Source organism: Podarcis vaucheri (genome assembly GCF_965113315.1).
Source record: "Podarcis vaucheri genome assembly, chromosome: 2".
Lineage (NCBI taxonomy): Eukaryota > Metazoa > Chordata > Lepidosauria > Squamata > Lacertidae > Podarcis > Podarcis vaucheri.
The window spans coordinates 39,563,596-39,588,096 of NC_138760.1; the positions used below are offsets into that span (position 1 = coordinate 39,563,596).

Consider the following 24,501-nt stretch of genomic DNA (forward strand, 5'->3'; position numbering starts at 1 on the left):
CTTGTTCCTCCCTCTGCATCTTTAAACTGCTCAACTGAGGAGTTTATAGCTGCTCTTGCCTCAGCTGAGCAGTTAAAGGAGCCCCGATGCTCTGCCCATTCACCTGTGAACGGCAGGAGCGCAGGGGCTGTCTCAGCTGGGGAGGGGGGAAACCTTCCCGAGCCCCAGCTGAGCTGCACAAACAAGCTGTGTTGTCCCAGCCCATGAGCGTCTGGGTGAAACCGCACCAGTTCCCGAGGTGAGAACTGGGGCACTTTCACCAGGTGCCTCACAGGCAGAGCCTAATGCAGCTTGCTTTTTCAACATCTCGGTATATCACCACGATGTTTGGCTGGCGATGCAGCTCAATGTTGAAAAGCTGATGTTGCCCAACCCTACCTACAGCACATGATTTATGGCACTTGAGCCACAAATTGTGTTGACCCTTTGGTTGAATGGTTTTAATGCAGGCCTAGTCAAATTTATGGAGGCCATGTTTAGCAGCAGGCACTGTAGTCATATGATGGCTAAACAAAACTCCCAGGTTCAGAAGTAGTATACTGTCCTCTCAATTTTTTATTCATACAGTCACAAACCTGCACAATCTCCATGAAATAGGGATTTGGCGACACACACACACACACAAAAGGAAACCTGATTATCTGGGTTATCCAATTGCTGGTTCCACCCTGAGTAATTATTTTAAATGTTCCCAGTGACAAAAGTGAGAGCAGCCCATAGACTGGAATTGGGCACGAGTGTCTCCACCACCACACCAACAACACTCCAATGCAGGGTGGATCCAATACAGGCCAATGAAGAGCATGTTCCAGTGGGCTTGAAATGGTTTTAAAAGAGTGAATGTTTGGGGTGGGGCAGTCAGGGGAGGGAATGAAGTAACTGGAACTCTGAACCGAAGTGCCACATTATGTTGCACTGCCACACTTCTTAGTTACACTTCCATTTGCAGAATTGGAGGGGGAGGCAAACAGTAAGGGAGAGCTGCTATGGGCTGTGCAAAACATCTGGTTGGCCATTTTTGGTACCAGGATGCTTAGAGGAGGACACTCTTGCTTTGCATCAATGCAGGACTTAGGCTACATCCCTTCCTCCTGCAACTACCCTAGCTGCCTCTGCAGAGGTTGCTTTCTACAGGCCTTTACAGAACGAAATGAGATTACCTCATACTCCGTTTCCCTCCCTGCTGCCAGTGCCACAGAATGCTCCTGTCCCCTTCTTACACTATATTCACCAATTTAAACTGGAACACATTATAGAATAAGTGGTGTATAGTATGCCAATAAGTCTCCTGAGGTACACTGGAGGAAAGCACAGTTTAGCTTAAAAATCTTGATTTTGGGGGGTGGGGGGTGGAGGGGGTTAGTAGAGAAGACATCCAGCAGCTGTGCTCTATATAGAGGATGCTCTCGAGTTTCCTCTCCCCTGCAAAGGCTGTGTAGTAAGTGAAAGGCATTGAAGCACTACATATTTAAGATGCTCAAAAATGCCTCCACAAGAGCCTGTCCACTCAGCTCTCCCCTCAGGAATGTATGCACATACACACAGTTGTAAAAATAGGAAACGCTTTTGCTTGCTCAGAGCTCACCCCGCCCAAACTAAAGGAGAGCCTGGCCTGGTTTCTTTCACAGCCTTTAGCCTTTAGCTGCTAATGTGACAGAAATAGCATGCCTTAGCCTCACATAATCCTTTAGTTGTCCTTTTCACTTACAGGAAAGCAATTCCTCTTGATGGGAGAGGAAACCAGCTGAGAACTACAGTCTACTGAGCAAATTTCCCCTTGCACAGAACCCTTGGCTAAATCTACCACCACCACACTGACAACGATCTGCTCTAGGCTTTAGGAAAAACAGGAAAAGTTAAGTTGTAGAGCAGGAGTGGGGGTGGAACCTGTGGCTCTCCAGATGTCAGGCTCCCAACTTGCAGCCAGCATGGCCAATGCTATGGATGATGGGAATTGGGGTCCAGGTTCCCCATCCTTACTATAAAGACCTGGCCTCACTGGCAGCGGAAACACCTGACTGCAAAGGAGTGGGGTGGGGGGAACAAGACGCAAATGTTCAGAAATTGAGGGAATGCTTCCTGCAGTGCTATGATCAAAGCTTACATTAGGCTGTCTCTAGATTTACCTGTAGGTCAGGGTTCACAGTAACACTTCACAAGCCTTTCTGCCGAAATGGAGGTGAAATTCTAACCGTGGTGGTGGTGGTGACTGCAGTCTTATGCTCCCATCAATCCATCAAAGCCAAGCACAGCTTACAGGTATAAACAACAACAGCACTGTTCATAGAATATGCAGCTTTTCTTTTCAATTAAAGCCTCCCCTGCTTTAAATCGCAAGAGTTTCCACTCCCCAGCAACATCTGTGCCTTCTTTGTGATAATCAGAATTGTGCCCTGGAGATGAGTGGGCATAGAATCCATCACAGCGTACAGCCAGCGGCTCTTCCATTTAATTCCTTTTTAAGTCAGTGATGCTTAAATCAGAAGGAAGTGCCAGTTCCTGTAGCAGAGATTAGTGATCGCAGGTTTGGGTTTTGTTTTTTTTTTTAACTCACCAAAAGCTGCTCTCCCACCCCCACCCCACCCTTTGGCTTTCTGGTGTACCAGGCTGCCTGCTTTCCATGCCATCTGGCAAACAGAGTAAAGCATTTCCTGGGGGAAATCCACAAGGGGCACATTACAAGCTTTGCCGGCCAAACAGGCTCTTTCTCAGTCCTCGTGTGCACGCATGTGTGCCAGTTGTGCGCATGTGTTTGCTCACAGCATCCCTTAGCCTGCAGTATGAAAATCAAATAGTACCACGTTTTCCATTTTTCTTAAAATAAAATAAGGGAAGTCCTTACTGCAGATGAAGAACGGATGAATGGGGCTGGGAGTGGGTGACACAACCCTTTCCTGTTGCCTCTTGAATAGAAACAGGTCAAACATTCATCCAGGCACAGCTTGCTCTTCAGCATGCACTGACAAAAGAGCCCCAGGGTCTGCTATGGCCAGGCTAGAATGCCGCATGTCCCTCTGGCATCCAATGCACCAGCAGAAAAAGCTGGAGTGGAAGAAGGGCTTCCTGCTCTCCATGGTGTATTTGCTGTCGCCATGGCAGCACAGGCCCTGCCTGCTGCACCTTTTCAGCTCAGTCCCTTCTGTTGCAGCCCCTATTGTTGCTCCTGCTGTCGCTCAGTCTCCTTGGATTGCTTTGCTCGTTGTCTGCGGAGCTTCACAAATGCCTGGGCTTCCTTGTCTCCTTTGCGGGTCTCCAGCAGCTTCAAGATTTCAGCGCCTGGGGCAGAGTGGGAGAGGTGGCATGCAATCAGTGAGATGTGGAATCAAGTAGCCTGCTCCTATAACTAAACGCCTCTTGACGTTTAACACAAACCCAGTTTCCTGCAGACAGACATCACAAAAGCTAGGCAACAACTAAGACTTAAGTTTCTTCTAGGCCAAAGCCAAGAATCCGGGCCCCTCAAAAAGTTACCCATTGCATATATCTCAAAACATCCTAAAGCAAAGAAGCCCAGAGGTACCTGATGGAAAACTGCAGGACATCGCCAAGGGGTAACAAGCTAATGGATGCAGCTAATGGATACTATGCGAATGATGTGCGTGCCCCATGAAGAACAAGGCTAATTGAAAAACAGCTGTTTCCATTTCCTGTTCTAGCTCCAAGCACCTCTTGTAGCTCCCTTTAGTGAGTCAAAACACTGTTCCCGATGGAGGTTGCTATGGAAGCAGCTTTCCAAGCAGTGAGGAAAAGGGAATCTTACTAAAAGGAGAATAGAATTTGGGTGTGGTAGGTTGTGTTACTGTCCATAGCCTTTTGAGCTGCTGGAAGTAAAAGCAGGAGATCTCTAGTTAAGAGTCAACTGCTAACGCTGCTCCTATGATGCTCAGTTAAATCCAGCAGCAGTCCAGTGGGTGCAGTCCAGCGCCCCTAGGAAGAGGGCAGTGTAGAAGCTACGGTGATAAAAAGGACAGCAACCTGCAATCTAAAAACAATCTCTTCACCTTGCCTCACTTTTGGAAAATGCCTCACATTGTGTATTTATTTATTTATTTAGATGCCACTTGTATGCAAAAATGGCTTTGAAGCCGTTTACAAGTATAAAATCAATTATTAAATTAACAGATTATTAAAACACACAATAAAAACCATTCCAAAGCATTAAAAACATACACAATTAAACAAGCCAGTTAAAAAACATAACAATTTAAACAGTCTTTTTTCTCAGTCTTTTTTTAAACAAAAACAAAAACAAAAACAAACCTTTTTTTACCAAGAGCACAAAGCTGAATGATCACAAGTTAAATATATCTAAGTTGTGGGTTTACTGTATCAGAAAGTTCAAGTTCAGGGGAATGCTTGCCTAAATGGCTGCGTCATCAAGAGCAGGGGGAATGCTGTTACTGAGGAAGCCTCTCCTACTGCAGCAGGGAAGGAATTTCTCAACACTGGTGCCGCTGGTGAAAAAGCCTGCCTCCATGCTACCCTCAAACCAATTATCATTCCATTTGCTATGGGCACACTTGGGGCTCATCCAGACTTCTGCTTTCTCCTCTGCGTTCCCCTGGGGATACCTGATATTTTGTTCTCAATTGGAGCAAGGACCAATCAGGTGCTTTTTTCTGGATTGATGTTTGCTCCAATTTAAAGCTAAAGCGCACATTTCCCCCAGGAACAGAGTAGGGCAAATGGAAAACCACCTGTGCTTTCTAGCTACGGGACAAGCAGACATGTAGATGAGCCCTTAAAAGCACTTGGTCCTAAGTAAAGTTAGTCCTTTGTTCCTGCTTGGCTTTTTCTGCCCTTTCTGCAGATATTTGCCCGTCAAACATTACCCATTATCAGCCTGTTTGCCACAAAGCCCTAACTTTCCACCCATATTATACAAGGAGCCATCTTATGAAAATAAGCCATCCCTACACTCTCTCTATCTCTGAAATGAAGCAGTAGAACAGAAGCCACGCCTAGCTCTATGGCTCCATTAACAGATCAAAGCCAAGGTTCCAAAACCTTCATATGTATAGGCGCCTCCAGGGCCCGGCTCTCATACTAAGCCTGCAATGTTCCATAACATCCTAGGTTCCAAACTTAGAAGACAAGTTATGAAACCAGCCTTCTAGTTTTTAGTTAAATTGCTAATGCTGAAATGGCTGGAGGAATATTGACAATTCCCCCTATGCTCCCTGTGGGAAGGGACTGAAATGCAGGCAGCAGAACTCTTAATTCCCAGCACCACTACCCCACCTACACTACACATTTAAAACAGTATCATACCACTTTAAGAAGCCATGGTCTTCCTCAAAGAATCCTGGGAACTGTAGTTTGCTATGTGTGCCAAGAGTTGCTAAGAGACCCCTACTCCCCTCAGAAAGCTACCACTCCCAGAGTTCTCTGAGAAGAAGGATCAACGGTTCAACCACTCTGGAAATTGCAGCTCTCTGGGGGGAAATAGGTGTTCCATTAGAACTCTAAGCACCCTTAACAAACTACAGCTCCCATGATTCTTTGGGAGAAGCCATGACTGTATGGTCAGATGGGGCCCATAGGGGACAACAAAATCCTTCCCTTTGCTTGGTCAGCAGAGAAGCCTGGAAGACCCATCAGCTGCATCAGCTTGAATTTTTGTAAACTCTTTAAATTGGCTTCATTAGATTAGTAGTACATAACTGTGTTTGTGCAGATATAATTTGCCACCAACTCGACAGCAAAAGACAGCATCTCCCGCCCCTCTCGCCCCACTGCAAACTCCCTGTTGAAGGAAGCCCCAGGGTAGAGTTAGGGGGCACTTCACAGAATGTTAACTTAGCGCTACGCAGGATACAAGCCTAAATCACAGGACTAAAATGTGAGCATTTCAATATACAGCCTAGTACTTGGTCTGGAACAAAAGAACATTTCCCCACCACCACCACCTGTATTTTCTAGGGGTGTGTGCCTAGAAGCCCATGACCCTGCCTGCTAAGAGGCTACAGGTTTAGCCGGCCAAAAAGGAGAAGGACAAGTGAAGCTGGGAATGTATAAGTAACGAGCTCACCAGCAGTTCCGGGATGTGTCAAGGACAATCGGGTCTGCGGCACCCTGGAAGGGTTGATGGCTTCCTCGTCCTCACTCAGCCCCAACACCTTGCAGAGGGGGAAGAATGCTTCTCCCTCCAGATCATTGGCTCCTAAGGTGTCGTAGTCAAACACGGTGAGCAGCAGGCACGTCCCATCCTGCTGGCATTTTTCTGGAGGGACCAAACTGTAAAAGGAAATGAGCATGGGGACGGCCTGAGTTGAGTGACTCCGTTTTGCAAACCGAGGGGAAGAAGCACTCCCTCCGAGCAAAAAGTACCAGACGAATGATTCCTCTGTGTTTCAAACCATACCAACCAGTGGGAAAGCATGAACAGAAATAATTGGTGACACTCGTGGGCAATAGTGGCTGGAGTCCAGAGGGACTGTTAGGGCAGAAGGCAGAACAGCCAACAGTAGGGGGAGACAGAGACACGGACAGGCCAAGCTGACTTACCATATTTTTCCGTTTATAAGGCGCCCCCATGTATAAGACACCCCCTATTTTTGAGGACTCCGTTTTAAGAAAATGGGGGGGGGAGATGTATCCGTGCATAAGACACCCCCTTATTTTTTAGGAAAAAACCCATCTTATACATGGAAAAATACGGTAATTTCAGCATTGTTCCCCCACCCACCAACCACTGCGTTCTACAAGGGCAAAACTGAGGCTCAGGAGGAGGAAGCTGACGGCCAGGGCCTCCACTCCCTGGATTGGTTGTAAGTAAGGGCAAGTGGATGCTGGCTGAGGGGAGACTGAGCTTGGTGGGGCAGGACCCCACTTGCTGTAATGGACCAGCCTTCCCCATCTCATGCTACTTATCAAGCTGTATCAACCATGGCAAGGGTTGAGCCATCTTAGCCCAGTGGTTCCACTGACCAACGCATTGCTTGAATCCCACAATCACTTCCAGCGGTTTGAGACCCGTGGGTGCTGCCTGGCTTTAAAAAAACACCAGCCCATGGCAAGGGTCTGCAGGGCAGGAGAGAAGGGTAGCTACTGGGTTGTTGTTTTTATTCTGTGGTTTTATATTTTTATTTTATTCCATGAATCGCCCTGAGATCTCTGGGCATAGGTTGGTATATAAATTCAATAAATAATAATAATACATACAATTCAAATACTTCATCAAAGAGAGGGTGGAGATTGTTCTTTATGCACTGGGTTGTCCGTGTCATAACCTCAGGGAACTCATGCCGTGGCTCCAGGGTCAGTTGGATGAAGGGGTCGCTTAAGCCTGGGGGTGAGGGGGATAGGATGAAGAAGAGAGTAATCATTAGCAAACTGCAAGTCAGTCCAGGGGCATCTGTTCCTCTAACAAACCCCCAAGCATAAGTTGCATTCACTTGGCACCTGGTGGTGTCCTGCAATTTTAAGAGTCTTTATCTTAGTTCACCCCCTCCCCCACCGTAGAATGTTTGCTAGTACTTTCTTCTGATAAATTGTGAACGGAAGCCAAGTATTATTGACCCATCAAAGACCTTCTAGCAAGCAAGCCCCCTACGGCTGCTGAGATTTAAGTTTCAGCCTTCTGGGTTGAAAGAGAGACTGCCTTTTTACTAAGTAAGTGCATTGGGTCTATCTATGGTGCTGGAGGAGACTCTTGAGAGTCCCGTGGACTGCAAGAAGATCAAACCTATCCATTCTTGAGGAAATCAGCCCTGAGTGCTCACTGGAAGGACAGATCGTGAAGCTGAGGCTCCAATACTTTGGCCACCTCATGAGAAGAGAAGATTCCCTGGAAAAGACCCCGATGTTGGGAAAGATGGAGGGCACAAGGAGAAGGGGACGACAGAGGACGAGATGGTTGGACAGTGTTCTCGAAGCTACAAACATGAGCCTGACCAAACTGCGGGAGGCAGTGGAAGATAGAAGTGCCTGGCATGCTCTGGTCCATGGGGTCACGAAGAGTCGGACACGACTAAACGACTAAACAACAACAACAAGCCCAATGCTGTGGAGTCTGATGGGGCAGTGGTGGCTCTCCAACTTGGCATCTTTCCTAGCCTGCTACTTGAAATATTTTTAAGCTGACTGAAGTTACCAGAGATTCAACCTGGGATCTTCTGCATAAAAGGCTTAGTCTCTGCCACTAGGCAAAGGGCACCTTCCTGATGCAGCAACTCTCTGGAGCAGGTCCATCCATTTTTTCCCTTGGCTCAGTTTAACTAAAATCTTTATTTACCCATTCCAGGTCCCAAGCATGCAGAGCTCACACTGTGTTCTTAAAAGAGCCAAGTGTGTAAACGCTCAATGTTCTCCACTGTGATTTTTGCACAGAGTCAGGAGCACTTAAGTGAGACAACAACCACCTCTTCTGGAAATGTGAATGAACTGCACTGTAGTTCCTACAGACTGCTCAGCCCCTTCTCCCTTCAGATATTAAAGCTGTATTTATCCATACTACCAGCAATTGCAATTGCCTTTCAGATTTGAAGGGGACTCCCAGATGGGATCAGTGCTGCTCACACATGAATGTTTTCTGCAACGTCTATACAAAACACCAACCTGTATTTTTCAGTTTTCTAGTCTGGCATTCTTTTCTGTGGCTGAACAGTTGCCCATGGGAACATGAGCGCAAGAGCACTCTCCCCTCCCGTGGTTTCCAGCAACTGCTATTCAGAAGCCTTGCTGCCTCCAACGGTGAAGGCAGAGCATAGCCACCATTGTGACCACATTTTCTCTAAACTTAAAACTCCCAAATGTTGCAACTTTGCTTCATAAGGGAAGTGAATCACTCTCCCTTGTTATCATCATTCTGATCAACCATTTCTGAACTTTCCCCAACTCCTTTTTGAGAAGAGGCAGCCAGAACCGTACACAGCATTCCAGATTCACGCGCCTGCACTAATAAGGAGAATGAGACACGTTCCTTTGGCTCGAGGGCTCTCTCACCATTGGAGTCTAGGGGAAGGAGGTTGACAGCGTTGAGCACCTCGACGCGCAGCTTTTGTTCCGAGTGGCGGTAAAGGGCCTTGATGGTCACAGCCCCGTATTTTTCAGGGCTAGCCTCTGTCTAAGAAATAAGAACAAGCAGAGAAGTCAGGATGCATTTCAAATGCCCCAGTTTGCTTGCCAGCAATTAATGGTCCTGGTCTCCCTATACCATAGTAGTAAAGGGTGATAAACATCACTTCAAGTTCCATCCGGTAAATTAGGGATGGGGAATCCATGGCCCCTACAGATGTTTTTGGAGTGTGACCCATCAGCCCCAGACAGCATGGCCAATAATCAGGTAGGATGGGATATGTGATCTAATAAGAACTGTTGGGCCACAAAATGTAAGAGCCTGCTAGATCAAGCTTTTTCCCCATCTAGGCCAGGGGCCAATCAGGGGTCAATGAGAAGCCCACAAGTTGGACCTGAGCACAACAACTCCCTCCCCTCCTCCTCTTTCAAGCCACTAGTATTCAGAGGTGTACTGCCTCCAACAGTATGAGCAGAACATAACCTAACTCTCCGTTAATTTGCCTATAAGAACACAGGTCTCACATCCCTGCTGCAAATCAACAGTGATGATCTTAGCCACAAATAACGTAAGAAAATAAGATGTAACAATATCGTTCAGCACAAGGAAGAACGAACAAGGAGATGCCGTCTTCTTCATAAACAGGAGCCAGAGCCCACTGAAGTCACACACCTGCTGCTGGATTCGGGCACTGAAGTACTTCTGGATAAGTTTTCTGCTGGTGGAAGAGCAAAGGTCCAGTTCTTCTTCCAGAGCCTAGGAGACAAGTAGGTTTGAGCAGAAATTGTACTAGTATTAAGCAATTGTTTAAAAAACAAAACACCTCCCCCCCAATTGACAGATTATGCAAGACAAATTAAATTTGAAACAGGTAATCCAAGCAGCAAGTAAGACGGGAGGCCCACTTGTTCTAAGGACCCCATCACTGGTGATCAGCAAGACCACCATTCTTAGGTGATGTTTCGTGCGTGCCTAGGCTGGATCTATATCGGTTTTTAAAAAAGTGCTATAGAAAAACACGTTATAAAAGCTCTTAATGGAAAATCCCATTGCTCTACAGCGCCATCTGGTGTCACACAATCATAATGATATAATTGACGAGTGTAGCTGAGTCCCTAGATTGATTGGCCTGTTCGTGGTGGAGGGATCCCTCGCCCCACTCCCAATGCTCCAGAGAGCCCAATTGGGCTTGTAGCATCTTACTGTAAATGTTGCATTGTGGAGGGTGTCCTCTGGCAGACCACAGCCCTCTCCATGAAAACACCGCTCCAAGTTCTATGGAATGAAAGGGGTGAGGGTGGGGAGAAGAAGAAAAAGGAAAAAGAATGAATGCTCCATTGTTAAAGCCCAGCAAAGAAAGTCAGATGCCCCATCCTACATTCTGTTCCACATGTCTAAGTACCTTGAGGGCACACTGCAATTTCTTGAAGTACGCCAAGTTGCCAAGTTGCTGTTTTGCAGCCTCTTTCAGCATGTCCAGAGTGTGATTCCACAGCAGCTCCAAGAGGCTGTTTGGAGGGGAGAGAAAGCAGAGATAGAAACTACGGTAGGTTGCCATTGGATACCAGCAGAATCCATTAGACTCTGGGATGATAATAATAATAATTAATAATAATAATAATTTTATGTATACCCCGCCCTCCCCAGCCAGAGCCAGGCTCAGGGTGGCTAACACCAGTAAAAATTACAGTAAAAACATAATGGGGGGGACCAAATTAAAATACAGGTTAAAATGCCATTTAAAATGCAGCCTCATTTTAAAAGTAGCCCATAGATCAAAACCATAAGAGGAGGGAAACATAAGGGTCAGCCTGAGTTCAAACCAAAGGCCAGGCGGAACAGCTCTGTCTTGCAGGCCCTGCGGAAAAATGGCAAGTCCCGCAGGGCCCTAGTCTCTTGTTGGGGCGTTCCACCAAGTTGGGGCCAGTACTGAAAAGGGCCTGGCCCTAGTTGAGACCAATCTAACCACCTTGTGACTTGGGACCTCCAAAATGTTATCATTTGTGGACCTTAATGTCCTCTGCAGGGCATACCAGGAGAGGCGGTCCCGTAGAAAGAAAAAGAAAGCAAGCCAGGGGCATCTTACTAACTTCCTTATTCCCAGAGGTTTCATTTATCAACTTCCAACTAGATTCTGTGGAGGAATGAGGTGAACTATGGGTGAAGGGGGGGGTTATTATTTTTTTTAAAAGCACAACAGTAGACTCATCATAGGCAGTCCTAGACCCAGAAATAAATTGGCAAAATAAAGTTTTAACATAGCATTGGAGAGTCCCACTAGCATTCAAAGGAGCTCCAATATTTCATTTTATTTACGTAAGAATATTTATGCACCTCTTTTTAACCATAATGGTTTCCAAAAACAGTTCAGAAGAACAAGACATTTGGGAGGCCTCTAAAGACCCTGTGTCTCATTGATCCCTTCTCAAACATCTTGCTGATTTGCTAGGGTTTCAACACTGGGGCCCAAGGAAGTCGAAATAAAGAAAGAATGGAATGCCTCTGGGCATGTGCAGAATGACCAGCCCCCCTCCAATAGCAGTAACTAGTAAATCTGCATTTGGAGAGCTTCAAAACCCAGCAGGGAAACACTGGGATTGTGTGTTCTTAATGTAGAAACTAAGCAGTGGATCTCCTTGTCTACGGACCCTGGCATGCTGCTGTGGTTCACCCATGTATTATTCACACTGACACCATGGCAAATCTTCTGAACTTCTGGCACCCTGGGCCTTTTACCTGTCGGATGCCCCTCATTCATCTCCCAGTAGCATTAAACTCTCCTGTCTTCCTTCAGCCTTTGCTATTCCCAAGGAGTTGCAGAATTTCTGGGAGGGAGAAGATAGGGCCACAGACTACTATAAAATGATGATGAGGGGAAAAGATCCTAACAATGTCAGGCTTCTGGCTCACCTGTTGAAGTTCTCTTGGACCAGGTTCCCACTTAGATACTGGAGCTCACATTCCAAAAATAGCATTAAAGGGGTGATGCACTAGAACGGCAGGGAGAAAAAGTTTAGAGAAAACAGAGAGAAAGGGAAGAGCACTGTAGAGTGTATATCGAACATTTCAGAGGCCTCCATACAAGGTATGTGAAAATGCCTTCCTCTGGTGCTGCTCAAAATGGCCAGCATAACATTTCAAAGGCTTTTACCTAAAGTGCTATATTTTTGTTATATACAAAAATAATGACTTTAGATAGTCCTGGAAGATGTTAAAAAAAGAAAATATCAACATCTCTTAGCTCTGTGGAGGAGTTCTCAAAGCTAATTCTATATTGTTAGTAGTAGTAGTAGTAGTAGTAATACAATGGTAGTGACAATAAAGTGACGGTAGTAACAGCTGTGGAACAAGGTGGTTGTCGCCATGATTGCTTGCTTTTTTTGACATGAACTTACATACTCTCATTCATCTCAGTAAGTTCAGAAGTGACTCAAGCTGCCCCATTGCCACCTTCCTTTGTGGCTCCTGAACACCTCCCTGAACCTCCTCTACAGAGATCTAACATATTGCTCCAAAGCCAAACTATTTGCAGGAAAGTCAAACAGCCCCTAAGCTCCAGAAGGCATAGATATTACAGTTCAAGGCCGAGAGTTAAAACCAGGGGCATTACTATTTTTGGTTGTGGTTTCTTTTGAATGTAGGACTAGCTAAGGCAGCATACGAGACATGGATAGGGCAAAAGAGACACGTTTAGCGCAACAGCATGTAGCCTAGAAAAAATAGTTTGTTCCGGCATTCCAAGACTCACATCTTCTGGGTCCCTGGAAGCGCTGCAGGTATACAGCTCCTGGATGTGTCTGGCAATTCCAGCATGCAGCTGTCAAAATAAAAACGCATGTGCTTACTACTACTTGAGGGAAGATGCTTTGTAAGTGCTCAAAGCAGTTCACATACATTATCTTAGTAATCACTGCATTAGTCAGGTATGGAAGGCTGCCATTGCATTCCGATATAACATACTTTTTCTACAGTGGAGGAAGAGATGAGGAAGAGCAGCAAGCAGAGAATGGGGACCAAGAACAGCAGCAGCAGCCAGTGAGCACCCTTCTTCAACCTCAATCTTGGAACCACCTCTGCCAACGGTGTGTCTATTTGCTAGTTTTTACAACATTTCTGCTGCTTTAGACAAGGAACTACCGGGGGCACTGAAGGGCAAAGCATTTGCTTTGCATGAATAAAAAGTCCAGGTGGGAAATGCTGGATAGCTGCTGCTAGTTAATGTAAACAATCTTGAACAAGATAGGCTATTTGGCCTGAGCCTCGTATGAAGACAGCTTCCCATGAAGGTTCCCCCCTCTCCTCTTCTGCTCTGGCTTCTGAAATTTCACATAGAGCAGTGCGTGAAATTTTCATAAGAATTTTTAAAACAAATGTTACTGTTTTCATACAAATCTTGGGTTACTTGAGATGCTGAATTGTATGGCCCCTACAAAATCCTGCATGCTCAGTATGGCTCTTGTACAGAAGTGCAGAATGCACACAGCTTTATCTTAGGGAGCTATAACCATGGGTTGCAAAACACGGACTGTCTCATGTTGGCCCCATTCTGCCATTTCCAACCATGACCCTCCCAGACCTTTCCCTGCCAGATTGAGCTTATCAAGAGAAAAGCCAAGGCTGCCGGGTTACTTTGCTTGCCAGGGTCTGCACCACGCCACGGATCTCGTTGTTGAGGCAAGTGACGGTAGCCTGAAGCTGGTGGTGCAAGGTGTGCTGGATCTGCTCTGGCGCAATGACCGCTCCCGTCTTCTGCTCCAGGCGCGCCCAGTCCAGCTGGGACGGCAGCTTCAGGATCATCATGCGGAGCTGCTCGATGTTGTTCACCACAACACAGAGCTGGCGGGGGGAGAAATAAAGCAAGAAACTGATGCATTTCACCTGCCTGTGAAGCAGCATGGCAGAATTCTGTAGCCTCAAGAGTTGGCAGGTGTTATGTCCTGAATAGGATTCAGAATGCAGCAGTCTGATTGGTCCTAGAACACTAGGATCCAAAATGCAGCAGTCTGATTGGCCCTAGAACAATAGGATTCAGAATGCAGCAGTCTGATTGGTCCTAAAACAATAGGATCCAAAATGCAGCAGTCTGATTGGTCCTAAAACAATAGGATCCAAAATGCAGCAGTCTGATTGGTCCTCAGGAGCCACCCAATCCAACTCCAGGTGGAAGTGAATTCACAACCTGATTGGCCTACAGGAGAATCCCAGAATTAGCCAATCACGTGGCCCATTGTGTAACTAATGTATATAAAGCAGACATTTCGGGGGAACTGACATTCCTCACTACTATGAGCTGAATAAAGAGCATGAAATCCACACTCGACTCCGAGTATATTTCAGCGGGACTTCTCCACCTCCCAAAAGCCTACTTGAACAACGCCCTTTGTCGGAAACTGGCTCCATCGCTCACCCTGTTTGCTGCTTCTCCCTCTTTGTGTTTCTTTGATGACAACTCCTCTGCCCTTGTCTTGATCAGTCGGCAGTACATCAGAGCAATTTTACATATGTCCTAAGAAGTCAAAAAAGGAAGTCGCTTGAGGATGTTGTGCTCTATGGAGGTAAAAACTCCCAATGCATCAGTTCATCACTTGGATTTCACTGCTTCCTACAAGGATGTGGGAAGGTGTAGGCAGAGGCAATTCCTTCATCAGACAATAAGAGCATCATAAGAATGAAATACATCTGGTCTGGGGGGTAATTCGGGTCATTAGGGATCAAAGGGGTGGCAAGCGGGCAAGAAATATACAGTGGTACTTCAGGTTACAGACGCTTCAGGTTACAGACGCTTCAGGTTACAGACTCTGCTAGGCCAGAAATAGTACCTTGGGTTAAGAACTTTGCTTCAGGATGAGAACAGAAATTGTGCAGCAGCAGCAGGAGGGCCCATTAGCTAAAGTGGTGCTTCAGGTTAAGAACAGTTTCAGGTTAAAAATGGACCTCCAGAACGAATTAAGTTCTTAACCCAAGGTACCACTGTATTTAAGAAATAAGAATAATTAACAAATATTCCGATCCTCTATCCCAAATTAAGGTTTGTTCTTTTTTCCATTGGAATAATGTATTTCTTCTTTTCTGAAGTACTACTTCTCAGAGTATAATGAAAGAGAAAGTGTAAAAAACTGTGAGACCAGGTGCAAGCGCAAAGCATTGGGCTTTTTTGTTGTTTCAGCTGCTCTTGACCTGCTTGATTGTTTTTGGGTCTCATTGTTTATGCCTCTTTGGGGACTATAGGTTCTCAGCTGGCATCCTTGTTTCCAGCATCTTAAAAGTTTCAAGTGCAAGATTCATGTACAAAGTCATTTACAGTAGGGTGGATCTTCCCCAACATTCGTAGGATTTGTTTCTGTGCATCCCACTGGATCTCAGTGTTACTAAATTGGAACATCTGGCTCTATACTACACCTCCAGGGCTAATGTGAAGATCCATCAGCTCTTGCACTTCCTGAATGTTATGACACAGTTCTCCAATCTAAAAGCTGTATCAAAATATATTTAGAAGTATGTGCAGTATACTGAAAAACAATGCATTTTAAAATTTTGAAATATATTTTTTTTAAAAAAATACATGGGTATTTAAATGCTACTTTTGTATGGATTTCTGCACAAATTCACAATTAACGTGGAAACAAGAGTGAAAAGACTTATGAGTGGATCACAGATGAAAGTGAAACATAGCCCATTCCCTACTGTATACGCACCTCAACAAATTTCACCATGATCATGAAGGCCTCTTCAGGATCCGGCCAGTCCAGCTGCTGCCAGGTCTTTACCATCTGAGCATAGCAAGTTGATAAGTCCACCGTGGATGTGCTGTGCTTATTCAGCTCTCCTAGTGGTGTCAGCTGAAGAGAAACAAAAGAAAGGAAACGGGCATAAATAATCAAGTGCAGATTTGTTGAGTGCTTCATTTAATTTGGAGCCTGAATCTCTAGAACAAAAGGGGATTTTCACACCTGGCTGGCTGTTCCTCCAATCACTTAATTTAGAATGCTCCACTTACTTCAGTGATGTTGGTCCAGTGGAAGTAGCTATTAGGACTTACTTAAATGCACTGCTTTTTTTCTGTACGGGGGACAGTGCGGTGGTATGCATACCCCTAAACATTTTGTGTATCTAAGTTTGGCCTCATTGAGGGGTAGTATTTCAATATGAGTAGGAAAATTAGAGTACCTCTCTCATTTTTTTAAGGAAAAAAAGCACTGCTTAAATGTGTCTTCAACCTAATAGTGATGATGATGATTTTGCACACATTGTTCCTTTTGGGATTTAATCCCGCTTTGCATCTCACCAGAACGGTCACCATTTCTATTGGCAAAAGTCACCTGTTAATGCAGGAGATTCTTTATATGAATGCCATAAGGCTGAAAGCAATAAGAATTGACCCTTCCCTGGATGGGGATCCATTCATTACCTGGTCTACCTGGATAGCTCTCTGAGTCCTTTCTAAGGCTATGGTGTATGCCTTCTGAAGCCACTTGGGGATGGCTTCCTTGAACCACTGGTGGTAGTTTGTCAGTTCAAGAGGACCTTCCCTGGAAAGAAAAGATACAAAACCAGAACCTACTTAACCCGGCAGATTCAGTAACTGAGACTAAGTCATGTAACTTGTGCTAAATTTCTGCCTGAATTTGCTCCATGGATTAGTCATCCTGGTCAGGGGCAACAATAGCAAGGCTGCCCCAACAGGCCCTTCCTTGTGCATTTTTGCACACCACTCCCAATCTCCAAGCAGTGCAGGATTCCAGGGGTTCCAAGGTTCATGTTTCCTTCTGAAACCATACTGGACCCTGCATAGCTTTGCAAATGTACTGGCAGCTTTATTGCTGCAGTACTATCATGTTAATGAGGCACAGCGGAGACTGGTGTCTTTATGATCTATGGTTTATTTGCACGTATATACAACCCGAGCATATGATGGAGGGGTTTGCAGCATTAATGCCCCAAAAGGATCTTATTTCTCCCAATAGCTACAAGCCTTGGATTCAAACAGAAATCAAACACTGCTCTCAGGGTGCTGCTCTAACTCCCTCTCCGGCTTTTTGCTTTACTTCTAGGTTACATCACTGCCACTTTCAACTCTAAACTCAGGCTTTGTCCTTCTAACTATCTCTGAGTTGAGGGAGGGGCCCCACACATTTGCTATTTTGCTATCTCACATAGAGCCCCCTTTCCTTTGTTTCCTTTAATGGCCCATCACCCAGGCAATCACTTCAATACACAGTAAGATAAGGTAAAGGTAAAGGGACCCCTGACCATTAGGTCCAGTTGTGACTGACTCTGGGGTTGCAGTTGGCAAGTCCTAGGCTCTGTGGTTTAACCCACACAGTAAGATAGCCTGGCTTATTTTTTAAAAAACACTTGCTGGATTCAGGGGTTGGGACGACCTCACATGCAGCCTGCTCCCGCCCCCAAACTCATAACACTATAAGCACACAAGAATGCACATGCGCGCGCGCACACACACACACACACACACTCAGAAATGGCCACACACTAGTGAAATGGATAAGGAGCCTCCATGTGGTGGCCATAAGAACAGACCCAAGGCTGAAAGCAAAAGCTTTGACCTTCAAAGAGGTCAGCACCTGTTGCACACAAGGTCCTTCATGCGATATAGTTCCTGCAGGCTGAGATAGAGCTGGAAAAGACTTTCTGCTGTGAGCTGGGACATGCCACTGTCAATCTTTTTCAGCTGCTCCTTGACATAATGGGAAACCTAGAATGGCAACAAAAACTAGAGTTGGCCAATGAGAACTGGTGAACATGCAGCAGGCCCTGCAATCCAGCGGGCAAACAGCCATTCCTATTGACTCAGGGAAGACTCATTTGATAAGGTGTGCTTTGGGTAGCCTTTGAAAACTATTATTTTAAAAATTCAGCTGGCCTACAACACAACTGGTCAGATACTGGAAAATCCCGGGCCTAAGGAGCACGGTCAGGACCAAGCTTCCTCAAACTCGGCCCTCCAGATGTTTTTGGCTTACAACTCCCATGGTCCCTAGCTAGCAGAACCAGTGGTCAGGGATGATGGGAATTGTAGTCCCAAAACATCTGGAGGGCTGAGTTTGAGGAAGCTTGGTCAGGAGTGTCACAATATGCATCCTGCTCAGATGCAAGCCCTGCATGGTTTGCTATTATTGTAGCTGTTGCTCCTCCACCACCCATCATCTGCCTGGGAATTAAGGCCGTCACTGCCAGGTAAGTGAGGGTGGCAAGGACAGAGTCATACTGGGGCCTGTGCTTCTCTCCCCACATTTTCCAACCTCTACGATGCAGAAAATTGGATCCGTAATGGCTAGGGTTCTCAGTCTACAAAGAGGATGTATGTATGCCTTATTTTTTAATTGATGCCATTGTTCCAAACATGCAAAGGGCTTTTTCATAGGCTAACCAGGACACTCCACCCAAGGCCCTGAACCTTCAATAGGCACATGAAGCGAAAGGATAACCACAGAGCATTTCCACCTAGAGAAGAACCTGAAGGATTGCACACATTTGTGGCATATTAATCCTGAATGGATCTGCCACGTGACCTGTCACAGGGCTTATTTGCAAAAAAGGGTTTACATTAAAAAAAACACCCTGCCAAAAAAAACACCCACCCCATTTTGAATCCGTGTGTAATGACTGATGGTGTAAATATGTTCCCGGAGCATCTACAACATCAAAACACTCAAGAGAAGCCATGGCCAGAAACTCACACCAAAAACAAGCAGGGTTTCTTAGCACCTGAGCTGGACTGCATGTACTCACAGGGCTGGTTGGAACACACACTGATTCAAAGCCAATATGAAATGGACCTGTGAACCAGTCCTGAGATGAAACATGAACATAGCTGGTTCAGGGCAAGTGAAGCTTCATCGCGAATAAGACTCAGGTGAATCTCACCACCCACTGGAACTAGCAGACAAAGCCCAGAGTTCTTGCTTATGACAAAAAATAAAAATAAAAATTGAGGCAGCAGCTGCTTCATCCTTTCCCCAGTCTCTTCCACCACTGCTGTGGCCCATAAAAGAACTGAAGTCCTCTTTGCAACTGACCCACAAAGCAGCTACTCACCTGCGCCTGCATTTCGAGATACGCAATTGAGAAGAGGTCCACTCTGACAGTGCTACACAGGAGGAGGAGGAAGAAACAGGTGGTCAGAAATGTGCCAAGACACTGTATTACTGAATCCTATCAGGCCCGGTAATAAGGTACCTGCAGCTAGAGGCCCAGAGCCAGATCCAGCCCCTTTCAGTACCAATCAAGCTGGACCCCCAGAACTGCCAACCAAAAGGCAAGCAGGTTACACAGAGTAATTCATAGCTGTCATGCTGGGACTTGCCAACAGCTGCTGCAAACTGGGAAAGGGTTCTTGGGCTCGGGGTTCCTGCTTGTGTGTACAGGCATCTGCTTGGCTGCTGTGAGAACAGGATGCTGGACTTTATGGGGCATGGGCCTGATCCAGCAGGTTCTTCTTAAGTTCCTATGTCCATTTTGAGGAAGGATAATGTCAGGGAACTGACATTGGAGGGAGAGGCGAAGGGGAGGCTCCCAGATGATGCTGGCGAAGGACCCAGCAGCAGGGGGAGAAACAGCTCAGTAGAGGGGGAAGCCAATCAGCACAACACCAGGGATGAAGGGGGGCAGACGGGGGAAGTGGAGAGAGGGCTCCAGGACTCTTCACTGGACATCAGTGAGGAGAGCCCAGGTCCTCCGCTACCCACGCCTTCCCTGCGCAGAAGACTCCCGCGCAGTGAGAGGAGGAGGAGACTGGGTGTCAAACAACTTTTATGTTGGAAGAGGTTCAAGAAACGCCCACTGACGGATTCTGCCAGTGACTGAGGCAGCCACCATGAGAAGGGGCTGTGCAGTCAGAAAGGTTTAACAAGGCAAAATTAACCGAGAAAGGCACCAGCTTACGCATGAGTAACTCATACCTATTACAGATAAGGAGAGGCCCTGTCCTCAAAAGTATCCAAAAACAGTAGCTAAAAATGTCAGAAATATCTGAGGAATTGCAGATGTGAGAGATTTAAACAACATCAAAAGATTAAATTTCTAGGCCGGGGGAGTGGTACAAAATAAGTCAATTTGAATGCCTAACCAGATTTAAATTTGACGTTAAAACTTTTCTTTCTGACTTCATGATAACAAGTCAGGCGATACATGCATACATAAGTGTGTGAGTGTGTGTGTGTGTATTTAAGTAAAGTAATATTTAAAATAAACAATAGTTAATTCTCCTGGGAAGAATGGGCAACTATAACACTGGGGTAAGATTCTGCTATGCTTGGTCTCAACCGCTTGGACCTTCTGTTGCTGAATAGAGATTTTGGGACATATTTCTTGAGCGGAGAGACCGAACAGGGAACAGAAAAATGTCTTCCAGAGACTTACTTGGTGAAATATTTGTTATAGCTTTTGTGGCTCCGCTGGAGATCTGCATTCACCTCCAGAAGAAGAGTGACCAGGGCCTTCCCACACTCCTCCATAGTCTGCAAAAGGAATGGAGAAGGGAACAGGAAGTGCTTTTTTTGAGGTGGTAAGCGCCAGTACGCCATATCGCCACCTATCCACCCCCCTCCCCATCTCACCTCTGCCACTTGCCAGCTAATGATTAAGGAAGGCGCTGGTGGCCTTATCTGAAATTGTCTGGATAACATTTAACTACAAATGAGAGCTCATTTGGGTCTATCCATATGGACAAGAAATGCAATGTGTGAAGCGCTGCCTACTTTCATCCATCCCAGAATCTATAAGATGCGGAATTCAACAACCCAGCAACTTGCTCTCAGTGTAAGCTCTGTCCAACTAAAACACACACACACACACACACACACACACACACACACACACTTACTTTTACCATTGGCTTCAGGTGTTGCTTCTTCATCTGGAACCACTCTGCTGTTCCAGTCTGAGAAAACAGGACAAGGAATGAAGAGTACTACAGTCATGTTCCACCACATGCTTCCAAGCCCATTAAAAGTCCATGTTCAGATGTGAAGTCAGGGATCAATCACATCTGAACAATGTATTATCTGGGGCCATGGTTGGAAGCTACATTGTGCCAGATACTCAAAGATCACACAAGACAGGGAGAAAATTTCTGGGGTCATAGACTGATCTTTTGAGCCTTCTGAGAAATGCTACTTGCTGAACAGACTCTCTGAAGAAAAGGTGACAAATGGATTTATCTAGGGTGGCAGTCACAGAAAACCCAAAGCCCAGCACTGGTGGTCAGTTTTGGAAAACAGGATTAGACTAACCATTTTCTAGCTCCAGCTCCACACTGAAGGAAGGAATATAGAAGCCCTCAATATCTCAATGCGAGCTTGGGGGGAAAGGCCCAGTGGCCATGTACCTTGAGTGCCTCTGTCACCATTTCCTGAAGGTCAGGGGTTTCTGTACAAAGTTCTCTGAAGGCTTTCATTTTACACATCTGCACCAAGAGTCTGTGTGGCAATGAAAAAAAGCATTGATGAAGTTTAATGCTATTTGAATAAAGGTTTAGGATTTATTTTCCTACAGCCTAGGACCCTCGTACCTACGGGACCGCCTCTCCTGGTATGTCCCACAGAGGACCTTACAGTCTTCAAATAAAAATATGTTGGAGATCCCGGGCCGCAGGGAGGTTAGGCTGCCTCAACCAGAGCCAGGGCTTTTTCCGCTGTGGCTCCAATCTGGTGGAACGCTCTGTCACAAAACACTAGGGCCCTGCGGGACTTGACATCTGCCTGCAAGACGGAGTTGTTCCGCCAGGCCTTTGGCCAAGGCACAGTCTGACCCCCTCTCTTCTTTTGTATCCTCATAGAACTCTAACCCAATGGTTGCCATTAATTTGATTCTGAATTGGTTTTAGAATGTATTTTAATTCAATGACTGTGTGGTTTTATGTACTGTGCTATTTTTACTTCTTGTTAGCCGCTCTGAACCCAGCTTTGGCTGGGGAGGGCAGGATACAAATAAAAATGTATTATTATTATCACACATGAGTTGCGATCTCTCTTCTAGCAGGGCTCTTAATGGCTTTCCACACATCAACCCTAGCACCCTTAAAGACCACCTTCGGTTAGGAGTTTGACGAATGGGGTTACAGTGGTGCTGATCCCTTCTGGAAGGGCCATTCCAGAAGATGACTCTGGGTAATCTGTTACACTCCATCCTTTTTCGTCCTTCAGTGTTCTGTCTTATCCCTCAATATTTTAGCATCTATACAGATGCAAAAGGAAAAATCCTCTGTAGGCTTGGACTGACTGTGTCATCAGTATGCAGATATGACACACAGCTCTGCCTCTTTTCTCCTAAGCCAAGGTGTGGGGAGGGCTGATTGTGGTCCTTTTCATAGGGAAGCTTTGTGACAGCTCACCTGAGCAGTGATTGTAGCTTCTTTGTAGAATTAGGAGCAGAAAGCGGAAAGACAATTTGGTATTTCCGGATTAGAGAAATCCCATAAACCAGCAAGGACTGAAAAGAGTCGGCCAGTTCTACATTCTGAGGAAAGAAACAAATATTTATTTGTGTGTGTCTGTGTGTGTGTGTGTGTGTGTGTATCAGACCTAGTGAGAAGTACCTTTTGAGAGAAGTGAGTCGCCCAAGAAAGATCAAAGGCTGTGTTGAGAAAAGAAAGCACTCAGGATTGATTAATTTAAATAATGTTATTATTTACACCACGCCCATCAACTCTGTGTGGCTTCCAGAAAAATATAAAAACATATTAAAATGTCAGACATTTAAAACTCCTCAAAGCAGCTCACAAAACCTCAAAGCAGTTTACACCTCAAAGCCGGTTTCACCCCAACCCTTCCTCCTTCTCTGTCGGTAACGAGAGCCATACAGATCTTCCAAAATGACCCAAAAGCAGAACGAAAAGACACAAGAAAGTACAAAAACCTGGTAAAGGGCAACCACAGCACTGAGAGGTGCCAAGTAGTGGTCATTTTTGCATGCTTAAGTATTCATGTGCATAAGTGTTGCTGCATCAGTCCACATGGGGGACTCAGCAGGAACTCCTTTTAGGTTAAACATGGTTCAAAGGCTGTCTCCTGCTGGACAGGCATATTCTACTCTACTAGCGCTTGCAATTTCAGGTTTCTTTCTTACCTGCTCCTGTCTTAATCGACCTTCCACCCACTGGTACTCTATGCTGGTGATCTGGTGAAGCAGGCAGCTGCTGTCAAACTCCAAGTTCTGGTAAAGCTTGCTGTAAGCCAGCCAGTGCCTGTGTCAAGCAAGGAGAGGTCACACAATAAGCACTGAAATCTCTTCATCTCTTTGCAGAAAACGGGGGATTGGTTTTCTTAATGTCTCTCGGGGTGGGATTTAGATTTTTGTAGAATTATCATAGAGTTGGAAGGGATCCTGAGGGTCATCTAATCCAACCCCCTGCAGTGCAGGAATCCTGTCCACAGCTGTCCCTGAGTGGACTTGAACTATCAACCTTCTGGTTGACAGCCACAAGCACTGACCCATTGTGCCACCTCCAGGTTGAAGAAGCTGAAACTGGTTATTGGAGATTGCTAAGTGATGAGAGAGGAGAGAGTTCTTCTGTCAATAGTAAATAGCTCTGGAAAGGTCTATTCAAAGAAGGGTGGGGTCACAATGTGTGCATAGCATATGGAAATGAATCAAACTCATGAATGGGATTCTAGGACTGACAGAGGAATCAGCAGAAGGCATCTGTGACTAAAGGCACCATCAGATGACTTCCATCTCAGTTTGTTTACAAAGAGATTAGAGGACATTGGCTACTTAATGAGCATTTGTTCTGGTTTGTTTGTGAGGAGGTTAGATGAGGTTGCATCAAAGCCAGTGTTATCCCACACCCTCCAGTGCATTTCCCTATCACTTGGTCCACATCAGAAAAAAACCCAATCTTTTGGGGGAAGCAGGCTTGTTAAGCAAGACCTCCCAACCAACTATGACCTGAATTTGATTGAATCCCACCCGAAAATAGCAACAATCCTAACTCCTAATACCATTTGATTGCTGAAGTAACTTCCACATGGCAATAGCTGCTGCCTCAGGTGGAAGAGTGCAGGAGATACTCACGCCATAACCTGGTGGAAGTCTGAAATATCTTTTTGTGTAGCATGCAGATACAAGATTGTACTGGCATGTTTGCTCAACTCTCCATTCCAGGAAGTGCTGCCCACCTGCAAGGGAAAGGAAGGAGACTGTAGCAGTCCTGTTGACATCATGACTGCTTTGAGAAGCTCTAGCAACCAGTTGCTCTGTGAGACTCTTGCTTTGTGCTTCTTTCTGCTGAAGCTCAGTTTCCATTTAGCGCCACTTACCTAGATTAGATTATTGAACTAGATGGAAGGAAACAGGGAGTAACCAAGTCAAGTCCATCATTTACCTGGTGCTGAAGAAGCTCATAAGAAACCATCTGCTGAAGAAGGTGCCGGTGGACTGTGTAGCTCGGTTGTGTCTTGCTGGCTGAGGTGGCTCTCTAGAAAGGAAACAATGTCAGGCATCCAGCTTTTAGAAAGCGCTAG

At 45.7% G+C, this 24,501-nt stretch overlaps 1 protein-coding gene across 5 annotated transcripts in view; it reads right to left on the reverse strand.

Moving 5' to 3' along the window:
- Window positions 1-24,501, reverse strand: part of UNC13D (unc-13 homolog D) — a 73,676-nt gene that overhangs the window by 9,399 nt on the left and 39,776 nt on the right. For 4 of the 5 annotated variants that reach the window (XR_014214501.1, XR_014214502.1, XR_014214503.1 and 1 more), the window contains 22 exons: window positions 24,363-24,455; window positions 24,053-24,156; window positions 23,105-23,222; window positions 22,371-22,495; window positions 21,366-21,456; window positions 20,862-20,918; window positions 20,399-20,496; window positions 19,076-19,127; window positions 17,602-17,732; window positions 16,428-16,548; window positions 15,715-15,858; window positions 14,427-14,525; window positions 13,649-13,855; window positions 12,768-12,836; window positions 11,930-12,009; window positions 10,422-10,527; window positions 10,223-10,294; window positions 9,692-9,775; window positions 8,947-9,067; window positions 7,165-7,288; window positions 6,032-6,237; window positions 2,127-3,276 (listed from right to left, as the gene is read on the reverse strand). Coding sequence is in view for 1 of the 5 variants with exons in the window: in XM_082203533.1 (XP_082059659.1) it covers window positions 3,152-3,276; window positions 6,032-6,237; window positions 7,165-7,288; window positions 8,947-9,067; window positions 9,692-9,775; window positions 10,223-10,294; window positions 10,422-10,527; window positions 11,930-12,009; window positions 12,768-12,836; window positions 13,649-13,855; window positions 14,427-14,525; window positions 15,715-15,858; window positions 16,428-16,548; window positions 17,602-17,732; window positions 19,076-19,127; window positions 20,399-20,496; window positions 20,862-20,918; window positions 21,366-21,456; window positions 22,371-22,495; window positions 23,105-23,222; window positions 24,053-24,156; window positions 24,363-24,455 (2,427 nt within the window). In the remaining 4 variants the exon portion in view is untranslated. Of the gene's footprint in view, window positions 1-537; window positions 3,277-6,031; window positions 6,238-7,164; window positions 7,289-8,946; window positions 9,068-9,691; window positions 9,776-10,222; window positions 10,295-10,421; window positions 10,528-11,929; window positions 12,010-12,767; window positions 12,837-13,648; window positions 13,856-14,426; window positions 14,526-15,714; window positions 15,859-16,427; window positions 16,549-17,601; window positions 17,733-19,075; window positions 19,128-20,398; window positions 20,497-20,861; window positions 20,919-21,365; window positions 21,457-22,370; window positions 22,496-23,104; window positions 23,223-24,052; window positions 24,157-24,362; window positions 24,456-24,501 lie in introns of those variants that run through there. The other variant, XM_082203533.1, reaches the window with a different exon arrangement.